General features: G+C 42.7%; 2 protein-coding genes across 4 annotated transcripts in view; one reads left to right on the forward strand and one right to left on the reverse strand.

Moving 5' to 3' along the window:
- The first annotated feature begins 102 nt into the window (after nucleotides 1-102).
- Nucleotides 103-7269, forward strand: eif3jb (eukaryotic translation initiation factor 3, subunit Jb). The gene is made up of 8 exons (XM_017458751.3): nucleotides 103-261; nucleotides 388-482; nucleotides 2794-2848; nucleotides 3952-4043; nucleotides 4403-4517; nucleotides 5129-5302; nucleotides 5394-5467; nucleotides 6186-7269. Exons 1-8 carry the CDS (start codon nucleotides 240-242, stop codon nucleotides 6318-6320), a joined length of 762 nt encoding a protein of 253 aa, XP_017314240.1. The 5' UTR covers nucleotides 103-239; the 3' UTR covers nucleotides 6321-7269.
- The window catches only part of cilp (cartilage intermediate layer protein, nucleotide pyrophosphohydrolase), a 28495-nt gene continuing 15244 nt past the window's right edge, over nucleotides 6629-19879 (reverse strand). Inside the window, exons 1-9 of one of the 3 annotated variants that reach the window (XM_017458748.3) lie at nucleotides 16179-16278; nucleotides 14803-14952; nucleotides 13625-13672; nucleotides 13143-13412; nucleotides 12400-12573; nucleotides 11523-11837; nucleotides 11331-11439; nucleotides 10455-10612; nucleotides 6629-10366 (exon numbers count right to left, since the gene is read on the reverse strand). In XM_017458748.3, coding sequence (XP_017314237.1) covers nucleotides 7998-10366; nucleotides 10455-10612; nucleotides 11331-11439; nucleotides 11523-11837; nucleotides 12400-12573; nucleotides 13143-13412; nucleotides 13625-13672; nucleotides 14803-14869 — 3510 coding nt within the window. In that variant the 5' untranslated portion in view covers nucleotides 14870-14952; nucleotides 16179-16278 and the 3' untranslated portion in view covers nucleotides 6629-7997. Of the gene's footprint in view, nucleotides 10367-10454; nucleotides 10613-11330; nucleotides 11440-11522; nucleotides 11838-12399; nucleotides 12574-13142; nucleotides 13413-13624; nucleotides 13673-14802; nucleotides 14953-16178; nucleotides 16279-19879 lie in introns of those variants that run through there. The other 2 variants (XM_017458749.3, XM_017458750.3) reach the window with 2 other exon arrangements.

The following is a 19879-nucleotide window of genomic DNA, read 5'->3' on the forward strand; positions in this document are numbered from 1 at the left end:
TTCTCAATACAGTATATCAGACGCCTCGGGTGCCAATACTTTTGGGAGCGCGTTCCCTGGTCACGTGGGTGATCGGGGTGAGGGTGGTGGAGCGGGAGCGCGCGCCCTGGCACATGGGGGGCGGGAGCGCGCGCTCCACAGCTATCCCGTCATCAGCAGTGCACGCTAGGAGTCGTGAACGCGCACCTGCGTTCCTTCAGCTAGCTGTTTTAGAGTGATAAACTCGCACACATCACAAAATGGCGGATTCCGATTCGTGGGGTAAGAAGTGATATAGTTTTTTAAAAAAATATATAGATTTAAAGCTAGGTAATATATATATATATTTTTAAAAAAAAAAGTTCTGAATGCGGTTTAAAGTTTAAAGCGCGCGCGTGTGTGTTGTAGACGCGGAGGAGTTCGAGCCGAATGAGCCGCTGAAAACGGCGCCGGTGCTGCTGAAGGACCGGTGGGAGGGAGAAGACGAGGAGGACGACGTCAAGGTAGCAACAAAAATATACACTTTCCCGTAGAGTTGAACAGTCTATCGTGTGTTTAAATATCAAACCCAGGACTCCAGATGTTCTAGCCGCTCAGCTAGCTTTAGCACGGAGCTAAGGGCTAAGCTAAACTGGCTAGCTTTCCGCCGGCATGCAACTTTAGCTGTTAGCTGAAATAGCGGTCTGTTCACAGCTGTTATTATTACAAAATTAGTCTAGCTAGCTAACACGCTGACCCAGGCTCGTCAACATAACCACATCTAACTTACAGCTAAACAGGTATCGTAATGTTAAATTATAAAAAACCGTCACATTGGTTAATTTACTCAAATTAACTACTACATTGGTTTTGTGTTGTAACGCTGTCGTTAGCCAGGTACCTCATGCTAGCAATTAGCAACAGCTGCTTGTGGTGTGTGTGTGTGTGTGTGTGTTTGACACCCGGATTTTATCTACAATAAACTCCTCTGGTTAACTCTGTGCTAAACACACTAGATAATATCATACAAACACACCGCTTATTATTATTATTATTAATAATTTTTTAAATATTTTTTTCTCGTGTTTGTTCAGTAAGTAATGAGAGAGGGGGTATTTAGATTGCGCCACCTTGGAAAGTTCGCGTTTTATTTGACGTCAGCATGACGAGTTCCTGTGAACCGGAGCGCGGCAGCACAGCCTCCGAGTCAACCTCTGCCTCTAGAACCGTTCTAGATACCCCTAGAACCGATTGAAGTCTCTAGAAACGATCTGGAATTACATAGAAGTCCACTAGATTTCCTCTAGATTCGCTTGGAATTGACCGGAACCCTCTAGAAGTGTTTCGGAGTCACTTGGAACTGAAAGAATGCTTTAAAATTGTTCTAGAGTCAATTGGAACTGATAGAAACTTGTAGAAGTGTTCTAGATTCACTCAGAACTGATATAATCAGCTGAAAGTATTCTAGATTCTCCTAGAACCGATGGAAGTCTCTAGAAGTCCTCCTCGATTCATTTAGAATTGATCAAACCCTATAGAAGTGTTCTGGAATCACTTAGAACTGATGGAATTCTCTAGAAGTCCTCTGGATTCACTTAGAATTTACCAAGACCTATAAAAGTGTTCTAGGCTTACTCAGAACCCGTGGAATCAGCTAAAAGTGTTTTAGAATCACCTAGAACTGATCGAGCCCTCTACAAGTGTTCTGGAATCAGTTAGAACCGATGGAACCACCCAGAAGTTTTCTAGAATTACTAAGAACTAGTAGAACCCACTAGGGGTGTTCTTCAATCACTTAGAACTGATAGACTCCTCCAGGAAGTGTTCTAGAATCCATTAAAATCATACAGAATCCCAGAGGCGTGTTCCAGATTGCCATAATGTCTTAGCGTTGTTCCCGAAATCTTTAGAAGAGAAATATAGAACACGTTGTCTTCGAATTTGTGTGGAACCCTCAGAAGTGTTCCGGTGTCTCTTATAGGTGATCTCGAATCTTCTAGCGGTGCTCCAAAACCCCTTAGCATTGACATGGAGTCAGTTAGAGGTGAGCTCGAAATCCTTCAGTGGTGGGTCAGAGTTCCAGAACCCCTCAGAAGCGATAAAAGAAAACCTCGGAAGCGATACGAAGATCCTTTTGCTCCAGAATCCCTTATAATTGTTGTGCGATGTCTTGGAGGTGATCTGGAATCTTTTAAAGGTTTTCCAGAATTTATTAGAAGTGATGGATAAATGCGTCCTGCAGGATCACGTAGATGTTTTCCAGAACTGTGTTCGGGCGCAGGCTTTTTTTTTGTTTTGTCTTTCTTTCTTTCTTTCTTTCTTTCTTTCTTTACTCTCAGTGAACAGTGTTTGTGTGTTTTGACAACTTTTCTGGAAGTTGCTTTTCAGCAGCTCGTCACCAGCACAATAGTACAGTCCACTGACATACGGGTGAACCGAGTTCGTGACCTTTAACCCTATGACCTCTAACCTTTAAAAAAAAAATATATATCTGAATATATTCTTAAAATTTATTATTATATGTAAATATATCTTATATATTGATGTTTATGACCATAACAAGAATTTTACAGATCGAGTTTTCATCATCCTCTAAGTGTTACTTCATAAAGTAGGAGCCTTTTTATCGAGCCTTCCGGCGATATTGTTTTCCTTAAAGATAGCAGGGTTTACAGGCTGCGAGTGTAATCATTTAAACGCGTTTAGATTCTAAACTGTTTACACGTTAGGATCCTTTTTTGTTTTTGATTTTTTTCTTTCTTTCTTTCTGTATTTCATTCTTTTTTCCACTTTTTTAACATTCAAGTTCTACGTTTGTTCTCTTTTCTCATGCAGGATAACTGGGACGATGACGATGAGGAAGAACAGAAGGTGGAGGAGAAAAAAACAGGTGCGCGCTCCGGTTTAAAGCAGAGTACACACAACACGATTTCTCCCCCCGGGGTTTGTTTGTTTATTTGTTTGTTTATTTATTTATTTGTTTGTTTTAATAAAAACAAATATTTTCCGACATTTTCCAAAAATAGCTCGTCCACACCAAAACGTCTGAAAATGCGCGCGTAAAAACGTAAGATGGAAATCTTCTAGAATCACTTAGAACCGATGGGAAATCGTGACCAGTGCCTTCGTGAATCGTGGTTTTTATTTATTTATTTATTCGTTTGGTCATATCGTCCACGCCTGTGCATAAACACAAAGTTGAAAAATAAAACCCATTGCGGCGCGGTGCAGTTCTAAACAAAACGCGTCTCGCGGCAGCTTTCCTGTGGTTAAAATGCAGAGGAAACAGTGGGTTCGAGAATTCGGGAGGTACATTTGGTAACAAGGAAGTGCGTTTGTGCGTAGTCAGCATTTCGCCGCCTCTGATTTAAGACTAGTTTTGATCCCGGCCGCTTCAGAGGAACACCTTTTTGCTAGTGACGCACTAGCATGGACTCATGCGCATTAACCAGTTTACACAAAGTAAATAAATTATAGGACGATGGCTACACAGAAATTGCATATTCATTAGTTTCATATTATTTTCATTAGTCAGCATAAACGCATATAAACTAGATGACTAGCTTGTCGTATTTGCTGTGAAATTATGCTAGCTACCAAAACACGCTTTCCGGTAGCACGCTAGAGCATCCTCTTTCCCCACAGACTTGCTAATGGAGAAACGGTTTGCCATTGTATTCCAGCCACCGACCGATGGTGGATGGATTATTTTGGGCGTGGACTATGCTACCATTACAACAGTTATCACTCTATTCGAAAGCCTCGTCTTATTTAAACGGTTTCCGCCGGTTGGTTTAGTCTGGGTAATTACAGGCATTCCTCATCGGTGCTTTATTAAATTATTCACAACCATTAAAACCGCATTAAGGTTAAACGTCTAAGTCGCACGCTTTTTATCTGATTATATGTCGGGGTTATAAAATATCGCATGGTATCCAGGTGTAATTCATTGTTTTGTTTTTTTTCCCTATTCACTCTGTTTCTGTTTCTCAGAGGTGAAAGTTCCAGAGAAGAAAAAACCGGGCGCTAAAATCAAAGAGAAAGAAAATGTAAAGGAGAAAAAACAAGAGGAGCTGAGGAAAAGGGTGAGTCGGGGTTTTTAAGTTCAGCTACTCTAGTTTTCTGAACATGAACCTGATACACAGGTTGAACCGATTGTGTGTTTATGTAAATTAGTTTAGTTGAAGGCGGCTCATCAAGCCAGAAACTAGCTACAAGGCTAGAGCTCCCTCCCAAACCCCCCTTTTATAACTTATTTATTTATTAAATTGTCATGCTGTTTTACGTTTTCTCGTCTTGACTAGTGAGCTCACGTCCTGGTGTGTCTGAAAAATGAAAATTGACAATGAAAACAAAATTACAAGGTAACTCGTCACCATTCGGTGATGTTGGGTGCTTTAATAAGGTGTTTTTTTTTGTTTGTTTTTAACTGCTATTTAAACAGTTAGAAGAGACCCAGGACGGTTCGCAGCTCACGCCTGAAGAGCAGGCAGCAGAGAAACTGCGCTTGCAGAAGCTGCAGGAGGAGTCGGACCTGGCGCTCGCACGTGAAGCGTTCGGTGAGTTCTGTCGAGAGCCCGTCATCCATAACGATTGTTTCTTATACACTTGCTCCATGTGTTTCATCTAAAGCCTCGGATGAAAAGGCAAACAAACCAAAAATAGACGAGTTCACCAATTCAGCTTCTGATAATATTTGTTATTTCTATCAAAATGCCTGTTTTAATAACGCGTTCAAATTAATCAGTTAATCGTCGCTGATGAATGACGACGGCTGAAAGAAGCATTTTACTTTTTTATTGTTGTATGTTTAATGTTCTTCTCAATACTGTAATTCAAAGCAAAGCTGCAAGGAGAGAAAGAAGGTAATATTTGTTTTTTTGGGGGGGGGGGGGGTTTGGGATAAACCTGTTGTTTGCAGTTGTTTGATCTCCATGAGAGCAGAGTATTTTTGTGAATTTTATTTTTTGAACAAAAGATCAACAGGTTAAACAATGAAGACAAAAAAATATTTCATAGCCTTCTTTGCTCGTATATACATACCAAGGGCGCCAATATTTGTGGAGGGCGCTGTATATGGACCTGAAATGTTATTACTAAACTATTCACAAAACTCCTATAAAGGAAATTAACTTATTTTGACGATGACGATGATGACTCCACTTTGCAGGTGTTGACACGACGACCACAAACAGTGCCTCGGGGATTGAAGCCATGTGTCCCTCCACTAAGGAAGACTTTGTAGTTTTTGAGAAGTTGATCAGAGACAAGATTACACTGTTTGAAAAGTCGGTGCATTATTCCAACTTCTTGGAGTCGTTGTTTCGGGAGCTCTGTATTTCACGTGAGTAGATGTCCTAGGACTTGTGTGTGTGTGTGTTTTCTAAAACGTTACACTGAAGTGTATAAAGTTTGCTTATTATTGGTTGTCACAGTGGAACTAGACGACTTAAGGAGAATCAACAATTCCCTGTCAGTTCTTCTCACTGAAAAGCAAAAGCAGGAAAAGGTAAGCTGTTAAGTTATTTTCTCTTATTATTATTATTATTATTATAGGAGCTCATCGTGACTGAGTTCATCAACAGTACACATGCAATAGGTACATTTCCTATTATAGTTGTGTGCCAAAGTTTGCACACCCACCCTAAGGCATAATACATATTCCTATATTTACACGCACTTTCTGGATGTGATGTACTTTTAGCCTTTTTAAATGTCCATCTCTCTATATATATGTCCCAGAACATCATCTGCTCAGTTTTTCATAACGTTTGTGTTAATTCTGGCAGATTCCATACACTACTTTCTTTGTCTTGTTGCAGAATAGCACCATTTCAATTTAATGTCACGGAATTCCTTTTTAATTTGTTTAAATGTAAAATAAAGGTATGTTGTCCTTTTTTTTCACCTGGATGCAACCGATGCCACCGGGATGCAAGTTTTTGCGCCCGGCTGTGTCCTAGAGGAGGCGGCACAGTTGTTCGATCCTGATTGAGCATCCCATCCAGGATGTATTCCTTGCCTCGTTCCCGGGATAGGCTCCGGAACCAGGATAAGCCCAGGATAAAGAGCTTACTGAAATGACTATCATGTAGGCCAGAGTGTAATTCCTCAGCCATGCAGTAGAGGGGGCTGTCTGCTTGCTTACTGTCAAATCATTTCATTAAACGGCTTGATATTCTGTGAAGTCCATCGTCCTTGCTTATCTGTTTGTCACGTCCTTATAGGAAAAAGCCAAAGGTACTAAGAAGAAAAAGAAACTCGTCCTTGCCGGCGGCGGTCTGAAAGCAAAAATGAAAGACGCCTTTGAAGATTATGGCGACATTGACGGCGGCTACAATGAGTATGAGGACTTCATGTGACAAAGGCTGAATCGCATCTCCCTCGCCGCCCCCCCCCCCCCCCCCCCAAGACATGCAGCATCCCCCGTCTCTCATTTTCTCTCATCATCAGTGCCATCCTGGAGTAAACTGAACTAAACACTGTGTCAGCCTTTTACTATTACTGCTTCAGTGGTCAAAACAACTCTTAGTGAAGCTGCTATCACCAAAATTGCCGTTTGGTGACGAAAGGAAGATCTATCAAATTGCCTTGTATTTACATCTCTGCCTCTGACAAAGACTTTAGGATGCGAGACATCTGTGCACAAGTGTCTTCTCTAATTGGCCCACCTCAGAAAATAATCATCATAATGCCTTATGTGAAATATTACAGAAAACATTGTTTATTTTGGTTGGAACAAAGCTGATGGTCTTTACCTCTGTGCAACTTTATTTACATAGAAACAAGTGTGATATTCTATGCAAAATAATTGTATACAGAATGTCTAGGTTAAAAAACACACAAAAACAAAGTATGGATATTTTCCTCTGGTGGAAAATTGACACAGAATTATATCTCTATATGATTGCCAGTTGTCAGCAACATCAGATGCACATAATTCAACAATTTTTTTTTCCCCCTTAAAAATGTCAGTGCATTTACAGCAGACACTACATGAGAAGCACTGGTGGTAGGTACACTTCTTATTGTTATTTTTTATTAAAGGATGGAAAAGCAGGGAAAAAAAGTAAGTACAATTTGTAAGTGGCATTTCTTATGAAGTGCTTTTGAATTGTTCTGAAAGTGAAATAACTTTCTTTCTTTCCATTTAAAGGTTTACTTTGCTCTAATGCTGGTAGATTTAAACGACTCGTGCAGGAGTGTGGGGCTCGGTCTTTTGTTGTAACTTCTGCAGGTTTGTAGCAGTGAGGAGGAAGATTATGGGCTGAACAGATGAAAAACTTTGGTCCCAATAAATATTTGAGGTTTTCCTTTTGTTTTGGGTTTTTGTTTTAACCCCCTTTAAATTATTTGCTTCACAAAAATGTTGGTCAATGTGAGAACTCCAGCAGTGTTTGGGTTTTTTTTTGGTTTTTTTTTTAAAAACCTTCTGTAGTGTGAGTCAAATACATAGACATTTATTTTAAGTTCTGGTTCCTTAACATTGTGTATGAAATAAATATCCCACTATTTACAACTTCAAGTAGTAACTATCACAGTACAGGTAAGTGATTGATGTATATGACTTAAGAGTAGATGTATTTGGTAAAAGTGATTAAATTGTTTAGAGGGGGGTAAAAAAAGAAACATTCCTTGAAATGCTTTTTCCTGGACATAATCTTATTTCTAATATATTGCTATGAGTTTGTTGACATTTTAAACCTCGTGCCAACAGAAACAATTTAATTTCAGTTTGTGGTACAATGGGGATTAGTTGTTCTTTTATCCTGGTCCTTCACCTTGTTTTCTCTGCTCCAACATGCCCACTGCATCTCAGGAATTAGTTGATTAGTTGAATCAAGTGTGTTGGGAGCAGAGAAAACATTTTTAAAAACACCCATGCGTGAGAGGGAGTACTTCAGGACCAGGGCTCGGAACCTGTACTCTAACCCATAAGTCTAGTTTCTCAGTTCATCTTATAACGTAGGAATTATGCATTAGTGTAAAAAACAAAACAAAACTAGATCTCGCCAGGCCATTTCCGTTAGACATATTCATTAGGAGCTTCGGCGGGTCGCTGGAGAGCGACTGTTGGGATTGCGGGTACTTCTTCTCTGGCTATTACGGAGTGTGGCTGATGAGTCTCCTCTCTGCCTCCGGTTGCCTCTACCTGGACGAGTAGTCCCCATTATGGCCCGGCCTGGAGCATTCTGGAGCTGCTGGAACACGCTCTGTCTGGTGACCTCTTTGTCGCCGCAAGTGAAGATTAATGCCACGCCTTCATTGCTCTTCATTACTCGTGACGTCCCGTCCGACGTACCGTCAAAACAGCGTCCGAGTGCTATCTCCTTAGCTGTGCGAGGATCTTGGTCGGTAACTGTGTAGATGCCATAATTGTGGCCCAAAGGGTCCAGTGGTGCAAGCATGGTGAACTCATTGGTGTCATTGTTGACAGCTAGTGGAAGATGATTGACCAAGTACTCTTGTAGCATGCTGTTGACACTCTCTCGCTTGCAACTACCCTGCGGGATCACCTTTACTAGAGTGCGATCCACTCTGTCTTGGTCATACAGCATGCCACTGCATTTGAACTCCAAACAGACTGCTGAGACACTGGACTGGTCCCGGTCTCTGATACTGCGGGTGTCTCGAAGGCCGTAGAGTTGGCCAACTGTTCTTGGATGGGTACCTCCCATGTTGCGAGAACGGACATTGAGTTCATGTGGGCTGTTGAGTTTTACTTTAATAAAGCAAGCTCTGTATTCCGTCGGCTTTGGCCACCAGCTCAAGTAGTCTTCTGTCCAACTCATTGGATCGTCCTCGTTGAAAGGAACCGTGTTGTAGTCATAGCGATCTCCTTCGACTCTTGAAAAGCGGAAGTGAGGTGCATTAAATGGAGCTTCTTCACACTCCTTCAGTTTTTCCACTGGATAAATGGGACCGTTTGCTTCTTCGGCTGCGTTTGGGCTGGGTTTTGCTATGTTGATACTGAACGCCGTCTTCTTGATTCTGAGATCGTCGTGATCTGTTCTTCTGTAGTTCAGCTTATTCAAATAGGGTTGAGGGACACCAATGATGTTGGGATTTAATTTCGGCGCTGAAGCTACTGCTTCCAGTTCTTCACCTCCCAGGTTTGCCATGACGTAAGCTGAATAAGCATCTGCTCTTTGGTCATCACAGAAGGCAGGTAGACATGCACCATTGGGACCAGTGATGACGCTATCAAACCGACCCCATGCACGAGGGTTGCTGGAGTAACCAGCTGTAGGCTCCATATTAATCAGAGTTACCACAACACCCTCCACTTGCTCACTCGACATATATCGTTCACTACGGAAAGCTCTGACTTTAACATAGCATCTTCTGTTTTCAGGCACGTCCAAGTTAAACAGCCGTCTTTCTCGTATTTCCATGTTTCCTACGAGGAAAGTCCTTTCTTCTCGCTTTCGTCGTCGTGTTTTCTCCATACGAAGCTGTCCTTCTTCTTCCCAAAGGCCAGTCTCTGGGTTGAGGGACCACAGTTTCATTGTCTCCAGGTGTTCCGGCATTTTGACTTGGGCCGCGTCAAGTCGGACCTTTACTTTTCCAGCATTCAGTGACTCCCCGTCTGCCTCATCCCTGAAGTCAACTGAGAACATGCCATAGGTTCTCAAGGGCAACGTATCACCTTCGGTACCAACGAAGTTGAGATCACTTTGAGCGGCCGCTGCTGTGGATACATCTCTTGGGTCCATGAAGGTAACGCTGGCCTTCACATTACCTACAAATACCTCTCCATTCTGCTTGTAGAAAGAGTTTGGTGGAATTTCAAGCTCGGCCATAGGTTCCTCACCTTGTACTTCTCCAAGCTGTAGTTTGTTGCTAGCGATTGAGCTTAAGGTAACAGGAGGCTTTTTCCTCAGCAGTTTGATCTCATGGTACACAGCTCCACCTTTGTTGTTGAACAAAAGCACTTTAGTAGTGTTCACAAACTTTTGCATGTTGTCTACAAAAGTAAGAACTAGCCGTTCAGTATCTGTGGGAACTTGGATGGAGAAAGTGCCCTTGTATCCTGTTCGGCTAATCCTTGCACCATCCATATAGATGTGTCCAAACCTTAAGGGCTCTCCTGTATCTGCTGCAAGAGCATGCCCACGAACTATTGTCTTTATTTCCACACATTTTTTGCAGCCACATTGGGTGACCACCATCGTAGGTAACTGGTAGCCTTGGCATGTTATCTGTCTCTCTTCCATTTTGGACACCCCACAGCAGAAAGATATGGAGTCTTTGCATCGAATACCGTTGTCCAGCTGGCCGCTGCATGTTTCTATGGGGCATCTTCCTACGTCATAGTAGAATGAGTTCGACTGGTTCTGGAAGCAATCATGAGGCAGACGGATCATGTGGGATTCAGGATTTGGGTTGCATGAAGGCTCAGCTTGATCTTTTTAGATAGAAAGAGATTCCAAGGTGAACAAAGCAACAGTAAACAGGTAGGAATTGTTTTTTTTGCCTGTTATATAAAAGCTCACCTATGACTGAGAGTGTGGCTGGCTTGGATTTAATGGCACCGTTCTCATTGGTGGCTCTGCAGTAGTACTCTCCAGCCTGAGCCATGCTCAGGTTCCTCAAAACCAGTCTCTCGTCATAGTGATGTACGCTCTTCGCAAGCAGAGTTCCGTTGTGAAACCTGGAATTAGCCAGTGTAAATGAGGAAATTAACTGGTTTCCATTAAAGCAAAGCTAATGTATTATACAAAAACAGTCTATATGGGGGATTATCGATGTCTACATACTATGGTGATGCTAAGACGTGATAACATAATATCAAAAGGTACGTTTTCCAATTTTTGGGGGAGATTTTGTTCATAAACTCTGAAAGGTTAAATGGAAACACTCTCATGGGTTATTTGGATTGTCCCAGTGGAGAAGCCCTTAAACAATTCTTTGTAGAACACTACTCCAATAGGTTTTGCCATAAGCTAGGTGTTTAAATAGAACATCTATATGTGGGGTATTGTAGTGTATACACTCTTGGAAGAAAGCTTTGTTTTGGGAATGGTTATGAATCTAGCTTTTGGAAAGTGGTTTCTTTCTGATTTCCCCTGAGAGATGAAATGAAGTACATATCTTGTGGTGCGAGTTAGACTGAGCCCTGCTAGCAGAAAGGTTTTCAACCTTTCAAAATCCTTCTGGATTTTCCTAAGAGATTGTGGCTGTATGCCAAAAGTAGACATAATGTATACACACTTCGGGGGGGGCGATCCTCAAAAAGTTCGGCGGGACTGTTTTGTGAAATTGAACTCTTTATGGTGCCAGATAACAAATCAAAGTTATCGTTCTTTACTTTGGCAAATTGCATAAATTTAAAAACACAACACTGCATTAAGAACTGGTTTGTGTCTTACCACTGGTACTCATCAGGTTCAGGTGAACCAGTAACCTTGCAGCAGAAGGCAGCTGTCTGACCCTTTCTCCTCGCCTTTGACTCTGGGTTCTTTTGCACATACAGGTTTTCTGAGGAAGGTGCATAGTGGGATTTTTATTTCTCTCCCTTTGAAAGGCAGCAAATGTATTTTAATTGAATTTTAGAGGCTTACTTGCTCGCTCCAGCTTCACATGAAGTACAGTTGTAGGCTCAGAGCTCAGCGGCATAACAATCTCCTGAGGTCTGTGGCCCTGCAGCTTGATCAGCAGTGTAGTGTTGCCGTTTGGGCAGATCCTTGGTACACGGAAGTGTCCGTTGTGGTCAGATAGCGTGAGAAGTTTGGGGCTTGTGCCTGAAAGGAGGATTGCTGCCCCAGGAGCTGGAAGACTTCCAGCTCTACGAACTGACCCAAGCACCGTGTGATCCTCACACATGCAAGCACTGCAGTCTGTGTTTGCCTTGCCTATCGCACACTGCAAACTACAACCTAAAATCAACAAAAGAGGAGGAGACATTTAGATGCTTTTTAGAAAGATTATACTTTGCTTGGTATGTACACGACTTTCCTCACTCGCTTTCTCACTGAGCTACCCCAAGAACTTCAACAAATGCATGCGATTGGCCCTAAGAAGAAGATGCAAAAGGTTCACGTTCAGATATTAGAGTGGCAGAACTATCCATGTTACTACAGTATTTTCCAAGTGCTTGATTAGATTGGTTAAGATGTGAGGTCTGGGTCCACATCCAGACCACCATCTGCCAGTTGATGACCCCTGCTCACTGGTATGTTTTTCAATTTGTTAGAAATCTGAAGTGTTCTTGTACCACTAGAGGTACACTACTTTAAAGTTCTAATTATGTACAATCAAATGAGTTAAAAGGTTCATGTTCCCCAGGAGAAAACTCATCCTTGAGTGTACCATCCCATAGACAAGCACAGTTTGGCCTTTTTTTGGGGGGGGGGTACTAAACATGTAACCCTGTTTACAGAAGAAAAAGAAAGTCAGTATCTTACTGATGTGTCTTTCTTTGTGAATAAGCAACATCACCTGGACATATGGGTCCTTTGCACTGTCTGCTCTCCATCTTTAGCCCGTTACACTGCCTGGATTGGGTTGTGCACGTTCTGGATCGGACCTGGGCCGCGACCTGGCCACATTGTGCGGGACACGGGGTCCAGTCTGACCACTGACCCCACGTTCCTTGAGTTTCTGGCTTGGTGTCTAAAAACCAACATGTGCAATTAGGTTTTCATGGTGTTCAGACGTCAGGTTCCGTCACAATCGTCCATTTTGACCATTCCCAAAATCAAACCGGATTGGAAATCCTAGAGCCGATTGTGTACAGGTAACGGTGCCCAAAGGGCGTGATCTGTACAGATAGAAACGTGACTAAATAACAGCGTAATGGAGAGATTTGACATTCGATGTCCATTTATTTTCAGCAGTCCCTTTTCTGGCCACGTTCACAATGACGTTTGTTAATTAAATCAAGAAAAAAAACCCAGACACTTCAAAAGAGCACAAGTGTCCCTCTGTGGATGTGTGTTTAGATAAAGCACTGAAACAGTTTTTACTACGGCATTGGGGGAAACATTTCCAACATCTTGTATTAATCAGAAAACCAACGTTTCCACTCCATCCAAATGCTAAACTGCTCACTTTGGACTTTTTGTTTGTTTGAGATGAATTTCAGCACTTATGGAAGAGACCCAACACTGAATGTACTGCAGTCTTTCTGGAAGGTTCTAAATTTGTCATCAGTCAGCAAAACCCATTACGTAAAACCTTACCTCTTGGGCACAGGAAACGGACTGCGTAATTAGAGCAGCTCTTCCCTTCAGGTTGTTCCGAATTGATGCACCAGAATCCCACAGCGGGTTCGGCGTGCACTCTCTCTCCGGTTCTGCGAGCTGGTATCCAGTCCGTAGTTCGAGCTTCTAGTGCCCGTGGGGATTCACACACACGAGCTCGGTAATAGAATCGAATCGCATCCAGCTGCTCATAATCTCCCTTCCCTCCAGGGTGATCGATGTTGAACCAAGTCGTCCAGTCGTAGTCACCTGGACAGGTCGGGAACACTGGCTTAGCGTTGCATCGCATTCAATATCCCTTCTTTTTTTCCCACAACCATCTCAGCACTAGATTATTTCAGTTCCAGCACACCAATAATGATGAATCAAAAGCATTCAGGTGGAAGAGCTGTGTTGACAGCCTGTGGGAGTAATCCTGATTATGGTAGCTCTTTTATAAATGTTTTGATAAATATAAATACCTTCGGTATCGAACACAGCTGGATTGTCCTGCATGGATCTTCCTGATCCTGTAGAGAAATTCAGCATTTTTACAACTCAATCAGAACAATCAAATTCATTTGTATTGCAGCTTTTAAAATAAAGCAAGGTGTAGATCCACAAATCCCACCACCACCCCACTGTATATAGTGTATAGAGTATAATTAAAAGATTGCTATTGGCACCAGAGAGGTGTAAACAACATTTAATAAGTTTTTACATGAAAACTTTAGACGGTCAGGCAGATGTAAATATAGCTAAGCATGAATTTTGTCTTGGTATTTGATCTTAATAAAATTTATTGGATGTGTGTGTAACCGTCTTATCCCCCGCCAAAAAAAGGCCACTTGCTTCCTTATGCTTCCAAACTCTCAATATCTCAAATGTTTTGGTTTCCAGATTCTACAAAAAAAAAAAAGAGGAGGCAATCAAGCCGGTCGAAATTAACTTGATAAATTGTAACGTAACGTGATCGTTTTAAAACATTATATCCACGTATAAACAAACTCACACTGTTTTGAATGTGTTTAAAAAAAAAAAAAAAAAGTTTCAGACCTGAACCAAACAAAGGATGTAAATGTTTAAATCAGGAACCCCCCCCCTCCCCCCACACACACAAAACAAACACTCCTGTGTAATTTTCACTCATCTGTTAGCGATCAGTCTCCTTCACAGACCGACGCTCTCACCGCTAGAGCTTGACGACGTCTCGTTTCTATGTTTTGATAACCGTAAGATAACGATGTAGGATTAATCCATGCGGTTGAACGGTACTCGACCTCGTATTATTCAAGCTTGCGCGTGTTCCAGGTTCATCACAGGAACTTAAAACCGACACGGCTTGACCTCGAGCTCACGGTACGGCGTGGCCGACTGCCTCCGGCTTACACGCATCGTTTCCCATCGAGCTCGGTTTCTGAGAGGGAGCGCAACCAGGAGGCTATTTATCGTCTTTACAGAAGGGTGAAATGCATGAGATTATGCCACTACCAATAAAAGCAGCTGGTAAAGTCCTGTTAGCACTTTCGGCACGGATAATTTCACATTAAGAGCTAGAACCGGGCTGGGTTGGATCGAGTGGTTGTACCATGAACTCTGCCTGTGAATAAATATTACGGTCGGGTTAATGGGGGTAACGAAAAGGTTAAGCGAAACAAACCTTGAGCGAAGGTGATGGAAATTCCAAAGAGGAGAAGACGACAGACCCACGTTCGCTTGTACGCCATCTCGAGTCTGTTCTGGCGGCCTTTCACCTCTGGTGATGACCTTTTCTTCTTTTCACGCTAAATATAATCCCGACACGGAACTCCTACAAGTCAGAGAAATTTTAAAAGCAATGTATCTGCATAGAAGGGGGGGGGGGGGGGGGGGGGGGGGGGGGGTATAATTAAAAGTCTTACTTGTTTTCCTAAAACTCTGACCCTTTTACCCAAATAACGTGAGGCTACATACTGCGTTGTTCAACCCTTTTTAGCTGTTGCTCTATTAAATGTGTTTTAATTTAGATTTGGAAAAAGAAAGAGGCCGTGGAGTAAGAAAACGGATCTAAAAACACATTCTTACGTCCCCATATCACGTCTGTAAGAGTCATCAGTGTGTATCCGGGGAACGTAAAAATGCGATCATCATACACCGGAATGGGGGGAGGGGGATATTTGGGCTGGTTTGAGTATTTCAGAAATGTAGGACCTCCTGGGATTTTACACACACACACGTCGCTAGAGTTCACGCTTTCGCAGAATGATGCGAAAAACAAAGGCGGCTCTGGGTGAGGAGATGCCTCGTCAGTGAGAGACAGGAAGGCTACAGTGGCTCAAACAACCGCTCTTTACAACCACGGTGAGCAGAAAAGCATTCAGTACCGCTGCAGACCTTCAGGTGGACCGGCTGCAACCGCAGAAGACCACATCGAGTTCCACGCCATCAGACAAGAACAGGAATCCGACGCCACATCGGGCACAAGTTCACGGAACCCGGGTGAAATTTCCCCCCAATCTTCAACACGTACCTCGTTGTTGTGTTTTTTTTCCTTCTAATAAATCGAACATTTCTCAGTTCACTTATACACATGAATTAATTAATTAATTAATTCGAGATTTTCTAACGCTAGACGATTTAAATGTTGAACCAAAACAGGATGAAAGAAGAAAAAAAAACCTTTTCCCTTGCAAAGTGAACGGACACGTTTCCCACGAAACAAAACTAACCCCCAACAAACACACATAATAAAACAAGCCACAGATTTAAGTATCGGGATGTTTTGTTTGTTTTCAAACCCCTTAAATATATGTTTGTGATTTAGTAAAGTCTATTATTAATTATTTAGTACCTGTAGTGAAACTACGAGGAGTGAAGAACACAGGGGTGAGAGTTGTATCAGTTAAACTTAAGGTGATGTACAAGAAAATAAGAGATAAAAAATAAACATTTAAAAACACACTCACAAAGCGTAGCGGCATTCAGTTGTATAATGAAAATAAGATCACATCATGAAGAATAAAACCGTAAGAACGGGAAAATGAGATGTCGTCTCACCCAGGTCACGGTCGTTCAGAGAAGTGAAGAAGACCTCAAATGGGAGAACGGCAGGAATGGTGTGCGCGCGCTCGGTCTTCTGCGGTCTCTTATATAGCTCAAGCTTGACTTGTGGGCTTGGCTGTACGCCACGATCAGGAAACCAGATGACCGCATGAGGAAACGACTCTCTCTCTCTCGCTCGCTCTCTCTCTCTGTGTGGTTTAGAGAACCGTGTAAATGAGCTCCAGTAGCAGTGTTCAACTGTTTCTGTTCCACTGATGAATCCAAGTTTGTTCGGTTTTACAGAATCTTCTGAAGCTGATGTTTTTCCCGTTCATGGTGATTTAAGGTGTAAGCAATCAATACGCAGAAACACACACACACACACACACGGAAATAGTCTAATTAGTATCGAGTCATGTAAACGCGGATGAAGACAATATTCTGACTCCGAACCCTGGAACATGGCCCGTTTAATCGATAATTTGTTGCATCTAAACGCTTTATTCTGGGTAGCGACGGCAGCATCTCGAACCTCCCGGGAAATAACAGCGCGTGTCGATCGGCACGCTCACTAGCGTGTACACGGGAACACTCCGACTCCGACGCCTGTACGCACGTCGACGTCGTGCTCGGAACGCGGCTGCGGTACGAGTAGAGACTATAGACGTAGTCAGTGATGATCGACGCCCACGTCCAATAAAGCAAAAGAATGAATATTTCACTGAAGAGAGAAATTCTGCATGCTTTATTTTACCTGATGGACGTCGTTAGGAAACGGAACGCTGTAGTCTTTCTCCGCGCTCCTCTTATCGAAACAGTTTAACCACTCGGTCAGCTGAAGCCGGTTTTTTTGTTTTGTTTCGTAATCGGTTACAGACTTAAAGGCTAAGATCAACCGCTAACTGTTCTGTAATTTCGACTGCAATTAAATCAGAGTACATTTTAAAACACCAGGGATTCAAGTAAATGTTTGCTAATGGACGGTGTGAGGGGTATAACCTCCGTCAAATTAGGCTGAAGTAAAATAAATAAATAAATGTAAATAAATTGGACGTCAAAGCACTGTCGTTTTACACAGACGGACAATAAGATGTTATTTACCAACACTACATTCTGAAAGCCTGAACGCTCGGCGCTTTCCGTGGCTCTCGGAAGCGGTTCTGATGAAGCGTGAACTGGACCTGACAGGATCTTACTTTTCAGTCAAACACATTCGAAAATGAAGCTTTACGTCTGTATAATTTGTTCTTTCGGAGACGGGGATACTTTCTCCAGAGGGATGAAGTCGAAGGGATGTCCGACGTTAGCATTCGGTTAGCATTACAACCGTTTATAAAGGAGTTTGAAGAAGTGAACACGGTGTTCTGTATTTCTCCCGGTACAGAGAAGTGTTACAGTTATTCCATCAGTGCTGAACACACACACACACACACACACACACACACACACACAAATGTGTTCAAAAAATACTTTATAAACTAACAAATAAATAAAAACCTAGCACGAGTTGCATCAGTAACTTTAACAGTACAGCTTTAACAGTAGATCACACTCGGTGCTTTGTCGGTTTGGTTTACTTGGGATGAAGATGTATATAAACACCACCAGATGGGGACCAGAGGAGGCCAGAGGCTCTTCTTAAAAGCGTCCTTCGTGGTATTAAAGTGCGCGAGATTACTCCGAGCGCCCGACGGCCCGGCGAGCCGCCTCCGTTAACTTCACCTCATCATGAGAATTAGAAGGCAGAGTCGCACAGCAGGACGCATCGGGAACGTCACACGCCACGAGCTACATCACACCATGGAAGTTTCTGAAAGTTTCCACTCGGAAGCGTGGACGGGATCGGCGCCCGTGGATTTAACGCCGGTGTAGTTTATTTAAGGAACAAGTTATCTAACGGTTGCCTCGATTAAAAAGCTGAATGTTTTTTTTGTTTTTAAACAAAAGAAAGAAAACCTCAAACATGATCCTGGTCATAATCTTTCTGTACAAACCTGGATTATATTTATAAAATCGGCGTCACAGCAAACCGTGACACCCTGGCAAGTGGAAATCCCCCGACTGTGAACAGACTTGAGATTATAGAAATCTCCAGATTATAATCTCGTCTAGAAATGGATCAAATAATCGTATCTTCGGTTTCTTGTAAACGTACGATGGAAAATACTACATAAACAAATGAAAGATATTCTGTTCGACGTTATTTGCAGTCACTTGCAGACCTTTTCACACCCCAAGAGAATGTATTTTTGTTCATTTTAATTCATTTCGGTACCACATATGAATGAAACTAAAAACATACGAAACCCGAGAGAGATGGTAAAACGCTCTGAGCGACACGGACGGCCATCGTCTGGCAACAAGCATCTTCCATACACAAATAAAAAAAAGAAAAGCGAGACACTGATCGATGACGTTTGGCAGAAGGGGAAAGTTGCGTAAATGTGCGTCTCATGTTTCTTTCGTCGTTGCTGGTTGTCCGGTTGGAAAATAAAACACAAAATCTTACCTCATGTTTACCAGACGGCGATTATTGCATTTCCCGCAGCGGTCATGTGGGGAAGTCTGAGGTCATTCGTTTATAAAAGGATCGGGAAGTAGTTTGCGGTTGTACCTCGGAGTTTGGCTCTGTATCGTTTCGAGACACCTTTCCTGGACACAGTTTTACAGGTAGGTGATGATGTGAGGGAACTGCTCGAGGAACGGGAGTTTTACTGCAGCAGACAGACGGCAGACGAGTACGCCGGGTTACGTAATCAGGAAAAGATGCTTTAGACCGTGCGTTTGGTCTGTAACGCCATGGAAGCGGACTTGTATAGTAGCGTACGCGGTGATAAAGTATTCGCACGTTCATGATCGCACAACTTTCTAAATAAACGGACCGTACCCTGGCGAACAGTGCTGTCTACACACACGAGAACGTGAGCACGGCGACTAAGCAACAACAACAAAAAACATTTACACAAACCCAACTAATAGCACGTATGCCGTTACACTGCATGTAAGCAGCGTCCCAGCAGCCGTGAGCCGTCTCGGTTTCTTTTTTCCCCTTTCAGCAAAGTCACCCAAGACATTCATTCACTCCTCATCCAAAAGAACTCCGAGCTGGATTTCAGTCAGTTGAATCCTTCATGAGACATGTTGCTTAATTCATTTCCTAAACACACATTCACTTACACACATAAACTTTGAACTTCGTTTACGGTAAAGCTGTGTAATTAGCGCCGGGGCTGGGCCGTGTGGAAAAAAATCCGAATTTTTTCCTCCCCAGTTTGATCTTGGCCAATTCCCACCCGCCTCCTCTCGACCATACGACGACAGCTACCCAGTGGAGCGTGAAGGCTAATACAGGTTTCCTCAGGCTACATCCACATTAATCCGGATTAGATAGGAAAACTGTATTTTTGTTTTAAAAGACGCTCCCGGTCAACGCCGACGTTCTCGAAACGTTTCCAAAATAACTCGTTCACCTACACCGAAGTGTCTGAAAACTCGTTTACGGCGTTTAGCAGACGCCCTTATAGAGCGCGACTTGCGTTTCTCTCATTTATACAACATACAGTATAGGGATTTCAAAAGAATGACATCATTGGCCATAACCTAAAGATAAGACTGAAGAAACGGGGCATCGAGTCTGTGCGTAGATTGGACGACTCGCTGATCGGATCTCGTGTTTTTTTGGAACGTTAAACTGGATTTTTGCTTCTCTCATCCAA

Source organism: Ictalurus punctatus, chromosome 27, assembly GCF_001660625.3.
Source record: "Ictalurus punctatus breed USDA103 chromosome 27, Coco_2.0, whole genome shotgun sequence".
NCBI classification, from domain to species: Eukaryota; Metazoa; Chordata; class Actinopteri; order Siluriformes; family Ictaluridae; genus Ictalurus; species Ictalurus punctatus.

What these genes read in the sequence shown, in the direction of transcription:
- eif3jb (XM_017458751.3), top strand. Translation starts at nt 240, where the DNA reads ATGGCGGATTCCGATTCGTGGG. An exon ending in GGCGGATTCCGATTCGTGGG is followed by an intron (nt 262 to 387) that starts GTAAGAAGTGAT and finishes TGTGTGTTGTAG; the next exon opens with ACGCGGAGGAGTTCGAGCCG. An exon ending in GGTGGAGGAGAAAAAAACAG is followed by an intron (nt 2,849 to 3,951) that starts GTGCGCGCTCCG and finishes TCTGTTTCTCAG; the next exon opens with AGGTGAAAGTTCCAGAGAAG.